At 38.3% G+C, this 11,129-nt stretch overlaps 1 protein-coding gene and 1 pseudogene across 1 annotated transcript; both read right to left on the reverse strand.

The window, feature by feature from the left end:
* Positions 1 to 338: 338 nt before the first annotated feature.
* LOC127666851 (TIP41-like protein) lies at positions 339 to 1,857 on the reverse strand (annotated as a pseudogene).
* Positions 1,858 to 10,153: 8,296 nt separating this feature from the next.
* On the reverse strand, positions 10,154 to 10,488 carry LOC127666772 (transmembrane protein 258-like). The gene has a single exon (XM_052159729.1). The coding sequence runs from the start codon at positions 10,472 to 10,474 to the stop codon at positions 10,235 to 10,237; it is 240 nt and encodes a 79-aa protein (XP_052015689.1). The 5' UTR covers positions 10,475 to 10,488; the 3' UTR covers positions 10,154 to 10,234.
* Positions 10,489 to 11,129: the final 641 nt, after the last annotated feature.

The raw sequence follows: 11,129 nt of genomic DNA on the forward strand, positions 1-11,129 counted from the left end.
CAAGTCAGCCTCTTCACAGCAGAAGATGATGCTTCAGGATGGATACAGTTATGTCCCCCTCAGGAGGTACATACACATCACTGCTGAGGTCACAATTTGTGATAAGTTAAGAATCCAAATCAAGCTCCAGAGCACATATCTCTCTGGAGTAGGAATTTGAAAACAGACAGTATAAATAGGAGTTGAGTGTGACCTGCCTGCAACCGTCTTTTATTTTCCTTTAAGGCTACAGAAAACCTGCACATAAGCAAGGAAATTAAGTCTCATAATAAATTTACCCCTACAGATAGCCAAGGTATCCAGTCAGGTACCACTGGGAGAGTATGCTATATAACATTTTATTCTGAGGGCAGACTTTGTGAGTCCACTGGGTTAGGGTCAATTCTTTCTGAAATACTAACTTCTCACAAACCGCTTCCTTAATTGGTAAATATTGTGATATTTCATTAGGTTCCGTGAAGAGAGAAGGTGGAACATGCATTAAATTAGCGATTTTGCTCTCTCTGGATGTATATTCTAGTAACATGTAGGTCTTGTCAGCCTCATGGCAAAGCCTTGTGTCATTCGTTCTGATGGGCACCCCAGGAATTCTCAAGAAAAACCGCGTAACAGAAAAAAGCTGACTGGCATTACTCTCATTTTCACACTCAGGCTGGAAACACCATGATCATGCAATTCATCTTCAAACAGGAGAACTTCTTCAAATAATTTAATCTGTTTTCTGGCTTTCAATTTTTCTGTATCTATATGATCTGCTGAAGGTACAACCTTTAACTTAAGAGATTCTCCAAGCAACGTTCCTTTATAGTCTGTTGTATAGGTCTAGTCTTAGGGTTTTTATTTAATTTGTATTTTCTTTTTTTTTTCTTTTTTCTTTTCTATATTCTTTGTTTACATTCCAAATGATTTTCCCTTTCCTGCCCCCCTCCCCCAAAGTCCCATAAGCCCTGTTCCCTCTGCCCATTCTCTGATCTACCCCTTCCTACTTCTCTGTCCTGGTACTCCCCTACAATGCTGGATCAAGCTGTTCCAGGACCAGGAAACTCTCAAAATTACAAAGTTTCTGTAAGACAAAGGACACTGTCAAGCTGACAAAACGACAACCAACAAATTGGGCAAGGATCTTCACTAACCCTACATCTGACAGAGGGCTAATATCTAATATATATAAAGAACTCAAGAAGTTAGACTCCAGAGAGCCAAATATCTCTATGAAAAAACGGGGTACAGAACAAAGAATTTTCACCTGAAGAACTTCAAATGGCTGAGAAGCACCTCAAAAATGTTCAGCATCACTAGTCATTAGGGAAATGCAAATCAAAACAACCCTGAGACTTCACCTTACACCAGTCAGAATGGCTAAGATTAAAAACTCAGGAGACAGCAGATGTTGGTGAGGATGTGGAGAAAGAGGAACACTCCTCCACTGCTGGTGGGAATGCAAGTTGGTACAACTACTCTGGAAATCAGTCTGGCAGTTCCTCAGAAAACTGGGCATGACACTTCCGGAGGACCCTGCTATAGCACTCCTGGGCATATACCCAGAGGATTCCCCGGCATGCAATAAGGACACATGCTCCACTATGTTCATATCAGCCTTAGGGTTTAAGAACTTCTTTGGAGTGTTCACCGTCCGACCTACATTCCTGCCACTCTTCAGCAGGCTACTTTGAGCATGCACCTGGTAGCTGTTCACACATCTCAGTGCATCTGTAGCTTTGAACTCTATCCCGAAGCCAGAGCCATGCTGGAGATGGAGAACTTTGTCTCCAAACGTCATTTCAGGGAGGGGTGTCATATATGCATCTCATCAGCTAACTTTTCCACATCCACAGACTTCATGATATGGGTCTTGGACACCGTCAGCTTCCAAGGCCCAAAGGCGAAGTCCTGGGGGCTGCTCTGAAAGCTTGGATCATCATGGCAGAAGCAGAACCGCAGGGCTACTCAGAGCAAGTGCCTTCACAGTATGGCCCTCCCTGCAGCGTCGTTCCTGGGCAATCTGTGAGCTCAACTTTCACTGGTATATGAAAGAAATAAATTGAGGCTCGAGTTTCTGTCCCAGGCTTACTTACTTTCTGTAATGATCTCCGTATTTTCACTAATGGTGGTACTTTTTGATTATCGTGTAGTGGAAGATAATAATGCACTGTTCACCTTATTTTCTGTTTGCCTTCCTGTCAGCATTTCCATTGCTTCCATTTCTCAGCTATTGTAAATAGCACTTACAAGAACATGGTAGTGCTACTGTGTTTTCAACATACTGATTATAATTCTTGGTCATGTACACAGCAGTAGGACTGTTGGATCAGTAAGTTTGATGTAAATTAAATGAGAAGCCAATGTGCTATTTTCTATTGTAGCTATCTTAAGACATATGCTTATCAATAGTGAGGAAGGGTTGCTTTCTTTTACCTCTCATCCAGTTAGCTATGGTAAGATTATAGTGAAAACTTCAAAAATTCGCTAATATATTATTGCATGTAATGTTAATATGTTTGTGATCTGTCAATAAATACTTCTAAGACTTCTCCCTCACTGACATCTAAGCTCTTGGAAGATACTCAACATTCTACCAGAGATGAAAAGTAATCACTATCTGCTATATATAAGCCTTGAACCCTAGTATAATGTTCTGTCTGAAAACTTATAGACATTTAAAAGATATCGAGAACATATTTAGGTGTTTTACATATTTATAAAATAAACATATATTTGTGTACTTATAAACTAAATGTACACTTTATAAGATATTTTATTTACATATAAAATTTGAAGATACATAATTAAATTGATATATAACCTCTGATATAAAAATGAATGTTAAAGAGAATTTAATATTTAAGTGTTGGAATGACATTTTAATCATATAATCTACACTGAGTTTTGATTGCACAATTTAGTCCTATTTTTTATTTGATAGTATAATTCATAATATAGAAAAATGAAATTTCTTCAAGCCCTATATAATTGTTTCTAAGATTCTAAATTGTTTGTACTACACTGCTTTCTGAAGTTCTTGGAATTTCATACTGAACATCAACTCGATCTTACTGTGACATAAAATGAAATCATGATCCAGAGGAAATTGGATTTCTGTAAGAGAGAATATTGTGTGGGAACATCTTAGATGATGGGATAATGAAACTAGTGCATCCACAAGGTAGAATTTTATTCATCAATAAAAAATAAACTAAAATAAAATCAGAAGTTTTCAATCAAATGGAATATCTAGAAAGCATAATGACAAGTGAAGATACCTAAGTTGAAGAGGCAAAATTCAAGTCCTTCTCACATGAAAATATTAACATGTGCACATGTGCATTCATAGGAGGCTGTAAAATAAGTAAAGTCTTGAATGAAATTTAAACTTAAATTTCCACACATTGGGGTTAGATAATAGAGACAATAACTGTCATATACTAGTAAAATCAATCAGATATCTTTGAATATTTTTTACATTTATATATTATATCATCATTTCCTCTTTCCATTCTGCCCTCCATATCCCCATATGTACTTTTCTTCATGTCTTTTAAATTTATGGATTACTCTTTAATTAATTGTTGTTACATACTTATATTCATACTCATAAATACAAAATAACAAATGGTCAGTCTGTATAATGTTATTTGTATATATGGTTCAGAGATGGGTATTTGGTATTGGATAATCGAGGAAAAACCTTGATTAAGTTATTTTTATATTGAGAGTAGGATCTGTGACTGGAACCATATTATTACACATATTTATATTATGGAAAATCTGAGATTTAGTAGTAAATTCTTTATTTTTTAATATTTTTATTTTCTATATTCTTTATTTACATTCCAAATGATTTCCCCTTTCCCGGATCCCCTCTCCCCATATGTCCCATAAACCTTCTTCTCTCCATCCCTTCTCCAATCACCTCCCTCCTTTTTCTCTGTCCTTATATTCCCTTCCAGTGCTAGATCAATCCTTTCCAGGATCAGGACCCTCTCCATACTTCTTCATGGGAGTCATTTGTTATGCAATTTGTGCCTTGGGTATTTAGGGCTTCTGGGCTAACTAATATCCAATTATCAGAGATTGCATTCCATGTGTATTCTTTTGTGACTGGGTTACCTCACTTAGGATGATATTTTCCAGATCAAACCATTTGCCTAAAAATTTTGTGAATTCATTGTTTCTAATTGCTGAGTAGTATTTCATTGTGTAAATATACCACATTTTCTGTACCCATTCCTCCTTTGAGGGGCATCTGGGTTCTTTCCAGCTTCTGACTATTATAAATAAGGCTGCTATGAACATAATGGAGGATGTGTCTTTATTGCATGCCGGGGAATCGTTTGGGTATATGCCCAGAGAGGTATAGCAGGGTCCTCTGGAAGTCTCATGTCCAGTTTTCTGAGGAAGCTCCAGACTGATTTCCACACTGGTTGTACCATCTTACAGCCCCACCAGCAGTGGAGGAGTGTTCCTCTTTCTCCACATCCTCGCCAACACCTGCTGTCTCCTGAGTTTTTGACCTTAGCCATTCTGACTTGTGTAAGGTGAAATCTCAGGGTTGTTTTGATCTGCATTTCCCTAATGACTAATGATGTTGAGCACTTCTTAAGGTGCCTCTCAGCCATCCGAATTTCTTCAGGTGAAAATTCTTTGTTAAGATCTGTACCCCATTTTTAATAGGGTTATTTGGTTCCCTGGGGTCTAACTTTTTGAGTTCTTTGTATATATCGGATAATAGCCCTCTATCAGATGTGGGTTTGGTGAATATCCTTTCCCAATTTTATGGTTGCCATTTTGTCCTTTTAACAGTATCCTTTGCCTTACAGAAACTTTGTAATTTTATGAGGTCCCATTTGTCAATTCTTGATCTTAAAGCATAAGCTATTGGTGATCTGTTCAGGAAATTTCCCTCTGTGCCCATGTCCTCAAGGGTCTTCCCCACTTTCTTTTCTATTAGTTTCAGTGTGTCTGGTTTTACATGGAGGACCTTGATCCACTTTGAGTGAAGTTTAGTACATGGAGATAAGAATGGATCAATTCGCATTCTTCTGCATGCTGACTCCAATTGATCCAGCACCATTTGTTGAAAAGGCTATCTTTTTTTTTCCACTGGATGTTTTTGACTCCTTTGTTGAAGATCAAGTGACCATAGGTGTGTGGATTCATTTCTGGATCTTCAATTCTATTCCATTGGTGCACTTCTCTGTCACTGTACCAATACCATGCAGTTTTTAACACTATTGCTCTATAGTATTGCTTGAAGCCAGGGATACTGATTCCCCCAGAATTTCTTTTGTTGTTGAGAATAGTTTTAGCTATCCTGGGTTTTTGTTATTCCAGATGAATTTGAGAATTGCTTTTTCTAACTCTGTGAAGAACTGAGTTGGGATTTTGATGGGTATTGCATTGAATCTGTAAATCGCTTTTGGCAAGATGGCCATTTTAACTATATTAATCCTGCCAATCCATGAGTATGGCAGATTTTTCCATTTTCTGAGGTCTTCTTCCATTTCCTTCTTCAGAGACCTGAAGTTCTTGTCATATAGATCTTTCACTTGTTTTGGTAGAGTCACACCAAGATACTTTATGTTGTTTGTGGCTATTTTGAAGGGTTTCATTTCCCTACCTTCTTTCTCAGCCTGCTTGTCCTTTGAGTATAGGAAGGCAACTGATTTGCTTGCGTTGATTTTATAACCAGTCACTTTGCTGAAGTTGTTTATCAGCTGTAGGAGTTCTCTGGTGGAGGTTTTCAGGTCACTTAAGTAGACTTTCATGTCATCTACAGATAGTGATAATTTGACTTCTTCCTTTCCAATTTGGATCCACTTGACCTCCTTATGTTGTCTAATTGCTCTAGCTGGAACTTCAAGTACTATATTGAAAAGATATGGAGAGAGAGGACAGCCTTGTCTAGTCCCTGATTTTAGTGGGATTGCTTCAAGTTTCTCTCCATTTAGTTTGATGTTGGCTACCGGTTTGCTGTATATTGCTTTAATGATGTTTAGGTATGGGCCTTGAATTCCTGCTCTTTCCAATACTTTTAGCAAGAAAGGATGCTGGATTTTGTCAAATGTTTTTCTGTATCTAATGAGATGATCATATGATTTTTTTCATTGAGGTTGTTTATGAGGGGATAGCATTGATGGATTTTCTTATATTGAACCATCCCTGAATCCCTGGGATGAAGCCTATTTGATCATGGTGGATGTTCATTTTGATGTGTTCTTGGATTCGGTTGGCAAGAATTTTATTAAGTATTTTTGCATCAATATTCATAAGATAAATTGGCCTGAAGTTCTCTTTCTTTGTTGGATCTTTGTGTGGTTTTCGTATCAGCATAATTGTGGCTTCTTAGAACGAGTTGGGTAGAGTTCCTTTTGTTTCTATTTTCTGGGATAGTTTGAAGAGTATTGGTGTTAGGTCTTCTATGAAGGTCTGGTAGTATTCTGCACTGAAGCCATCTGGTCCTGTGCTTTTTTTGGTTGGAAGACTTTCTATGACCCTTTTTACATCTTCAGGTGTTATAGGACTGTTTAGTTGATCTATTTGATCCTGATTTAGTTTTGGTGTCAGATATTTGTCTAGGAACCTGTCCATTTCCTCCAGATTCTCCAGTTGTGTTGAGTAAAGGTTTTTGTAGTAGGATCTAATGATTTTTTGAATTTCCTCAGTTTCTGTTGTTATATCTCCCTTTTCATTTCTAAGTTTGTTAATCTGGAAACTCTCTGTGTGTCCTTTGGTTAGTCTGGCTAAGGGTTTATCTATCTTGTTGATTTTCTCAAAGAACCAGCTCTTGGTTTTGTTGATTCTTTGTATGGTTCTCTTTGTTTCTACATGATTGATTTCAGCCCTGAGTTTGATGATTTCCTGCCTTCTACTCCTCCTGGGTGAAATAGCTTCTTTTTGTTCCAGGGCTTTCAGGTGTGTCATTAAGCTGTTAGTGTATGCTCTCTCCATTTTCTTTTTGGAGGCACTCAGGGCTATGAGTTTTCCTCTTAGCACTGCTTTCATTGTGTCCCATGGATTTGGGTATGTTGTGTCTTCATTTTCATTATGTTCTAAAAAGTCTTTAATTTCTTTCTTTATTTCTTCCTTGACCAAGGTATCATTGAGTAGAATATTGTTCAGTTTCCATGTGTATGTGTGTTTTCTGTTGTTTTTGTTGCTATTGAAGACCACTTTTACTCCATAGTGATCTGATAGGAGGCATGGGATTAGTTCGATCTTCTTATATTTGTTGACGTCTGTCTTGTGACCAATTATATGGTAGATTTTGGAGAAGGTACTATGAGGTGCTGAGAAAAAGGTATATTCTTTTGCTTTCAGATAGAATTTTCTATATATATCTGTTAAATCTAATTGGTCCAAAGCTTCAATTAGTTTCATTGTGTCCCTGTTTCATTTCTGTTTTCTTGATCGGTCCATTGAGGAAAGTGCAGTGTTGAAGTCACCCACAATTATTGTGTTAGGTGCAATATATCCTTTGAGCTTTAATAAAGTTTCTTTTATGAATGAGGGTGCCCTTGCATTTGGAGCATAGATGTTCAGGATTGAGAGTTCTTCTTGTTGTATTTTTCCTTTGACCAGCAAGAAGTGTCCCTCAGAGTCTCTTTTGATGACTTTTGGTTGAAAGTCCATTTTATCTGATATTAAAATGGCTACTCCAGCTTGTTTCCTGAGACCATTTGCTTGTAAAATTGTCTCCCAGCCTTTTACTCTAAGGTAGTGTTTGTCTTTGACCCTGAGGTATGTTTCCTGGACATGTTGGTAGAGGAGAATTGGGTTCAGGTGTTGCCATATTGCCTTGATTTCTGTTAGTGATGTTCCTGCGTTTGCCTTTTGCCATCTAGTTCGCACTGGTGTTAGTTGGTCTTGTCAATGCTGGACTCACCAGTGCAAGCTACCTCTTCGCAGGTGGCCTATGGTGCACAGCTTACCTCTTGCACTGCCTGGAGACAGGGTGCTGTTGCCCAGGCTGTTCAGATCCCGAAGCAGACACCTGAAGGCTCCCGCTGGGGCCTGCTGGATTCAGCAGAGCACTCTGACTCCTCCCAGCCGGCCTCCCGGAAGCCCCCCTTGCCTCTTGCAGGACCTGGAGATGTGGCTTTGCTGCCCAGGCTGATCTGGATCCAGAAGTGGAGAGATCTGAGGGCTCCCACCAGAGGCCTCAGTACTGGAACCTAAGCTCCGTGCCACCGGAGCAAGCTGTGTGCTCCCACAGTAGTAAATTCTATATTAATATATTATTTTACTTGTAAGACTTTGTCAGAGTTAAACATGCATATGTACAATTATAATTATTTATAATATAATTATGATATTAGCTTATAATTAAAATTCGGAAGGAAAAAATATATGGCCAATAATTGTATTTGTGCAGTAGGATGTACACAATTATATCAATTACCAAGATAATGTAATCACAGAAATAAGGTATATACTGAGTTAGAGTCTTAATGCTTTTTAGTGTATTTTTCACCTTGAAATTCCTTGCCTTGATTTCCATGCTTCTAACTACTTTCTTTACCCCGATACAGACTGAATAGCACTTCACTTTGATCTCTGGGCAATAATAGATACAGAAAATGTGGTATATTTGCACAATGGAATACTACTCAGCAATTAAAAACAAAGAATTCATGAAATTCATAGGCAAATGGCTGGAACTGGAAAATATCATACTAAGTGAGGTAACCCAATCACAAAGGAACACACATGGAATGCAGTCACTGATAAGCAGATATTAGCCCAGAAGCTCTGAATACCCAAGACACAATTCACATATCAAAATCATTCCCAAGAAGAAGGAAGGAGAGGGCCCTGGTCCTGGAAAGGCTTGATCCAGCATTGTAGGGGAGTACCAAGACAGAAAAATGGGAGGGGTTTGATTGGATAATGGGTGGAGAGAAGAGGACTTATGGGACTGATGGGGAGGGGGAAACATGGAGAAGGGAAATAATTTGGAATGTAAACAAAGAATATAGAAAATTTAAAAGACCTCTTTTCATGGCACAGGTGCAATGTGAAGAGAGATAATAACATGTCTCTGTCTAGTTACCTTTGTCTCCGTCCAAGTTGAGTTTAATTGTGAAACCTAGAGAAGTGTCAGCCAAAAATGACAAGGGAATCACCGACATTGAACAAGTCAAACTCCATGGCACCAGGAGGTCAAAATCTACCCTTCATTCTGTATATTTTGTGTAAGAAGTGATTAGAGTATAAACATTTCTGATGTGTAATTTTATCCTAGTTATGTTAACTATTTAGGAACACATGTGTTCCATATTATTTTATTTGTTTATTTCATTCAAGTAAGCATGGCATTAACATATCTCATTTACAGTAGATAATAAAAAATGATATTAAGATTAAGAAGCATTCCAAAGAACACACAATTTTTTAGTGAAAAGCAGGGAGTACGTTTTATTTAATATATATATTTCCAGTCAGTTTTGAACTGCTGGCCTTCACATTGTGGAAGACTAATATTTTAATCACAGGATGTTCATTGGCTATTATTCTGAGATTCAGTATTGTAATTCTGTAGGCATGTTTGGAACATCTACTATGCATGATTAGTGGAAGAAACATTTAATTTTGAATACTTTTACATTAACCAACTATTTTAGTTAGGATTTCTATTTCTGCACAAACATCATGATCAAGAAGCAAGTTGGGGAGAAAAGGGTTTATTCTGCTTACACTTCCACATTGTTGTTCATCAGCATAGGAAATCAGAACTGAAACTCAAGCAGGTCAGGAAGCAGGAGCTGATACAGAGGCCATGGAGGAACAGGACCTGAACTCACTCAGGGCAGGAACGTGGGGGCAGGAGCTGATGAAGAGACCACGGAGGGGTGCTGCTAACTGGCTTGCTTCCCCCACCTCACTCAGTTTGCATTCATATAGAACCTAGGAGTACCATGCCTTGGATGGCACCACCCACAATGGGCCCTCCAAGCTTTGATCAATAATTGAGAAAATGCCTTACAGATGGATCTTATTTCTTCAAGGGAGGATCCTTTATCTGTGATAACTCCAGATTGTGTCAAGTTGGCACACAAAACCAGCCAGTATATGAGCAAATAATTTTAGGAAGGAAGGTTTTTTTTTTTTTTTTTTTTTTTTTTTTGTCACACATCTGCCTTTATTGTAATCAGCAGGAGGGAGACGTAGCAATGGTAAAAATTTAATTTACAAAAGCAGAGACTTAGTGAGCTGCCTGGTGGGTACCCTTGGAGACTCATATGTAGATGCCAACCCAGAGCAGGAGAAAGAGGACTCCAAAGCCCATGAAGAGTGAGGCCACCAAGGAGGTGAGGAGCTCTTTGTAAATATCGTGTGTGTACTTGGTAGAGGTGACCTCGTAAACGAAGAACCAGGCAGTGAAGAACAGGCCGATGGCCAGAAGGACCACAGTCAGGTGAGGGAAGACAGCCGGGTTCACTGGGCTGGTATACCTACTCATGGCCTCGAGCTCCATTTTGCCCTGCACAGGATTAATTTTAGGAAGTTTTAAGAGACTTGCTTGTTATTTTTGTTAGTTGGTAGAGAAAAGTATCAATTTCTGACATTTCAGTATACCCTATTGAGTAGCAATTTTAATTTTCTATGAGAGGGATATTTTTTAGTTCATTTAAGTTCTTATCGGTGCAAACAGGAATACTTTACTCTTTACCTGTCGATAAAGAAAGCACTGAATTGTATAATAACATATGCCAGGTCTCAGGTGATTTTTGGTTTAATAATTAAACTCAAGAAATGTTTCTATCTATGGGGAATGGGTTGACTCATGCATCTGCATCTGCCTCCTAACGTCTGTCAGACTTTTGTTTATATTATGTGACTATTACCTATATTTTGTATCATAGGATCCCGAGAGTCCCAATCAAAGCCAATTTCTCCTTCAGAAAACATTTCATATTGTGTGTGAAAGGCATACCTGGTGCACAGAGACAACAGCTACAGCTGTCACTCAACACTCAAAAATAGTGCACACTATGAAAGCAGCCAACCAATGACCTCATTGTTTCCTATGTGGTTAGAACTCTTCTAATTATGTAGCCTTACTATAAGTTACAATGTGTGCCATAAGGTAGTACCTGAGAATGCTTCATTTCATTTACTTCATGCACTGT

The sequence above is a fragment of the Apodemus sylvaticus genome, chromosome 16, assembly GCF_947179515.1.
Source record: "Apodemus sylvaticus chromosome 16, mApoSyl1.1, whole genome shotgun sequence".
NCBI classification, from domain to species: Eukaryota; Metazoa; Chordata; class Mammalia; order Rodentia; family Muridae; genus Apodemus; species Apodemus sylvaticus.

Excerpts from the sequence above, each read along its gene's own strand:
- LOC127666772 (XM_052159729.1), bottom strand. The coding sequence starts at position 10,474 with ATGGAGCTCGAGGCCATGAGTAGGTATACCAGCCCAGTGAACCCGGCT.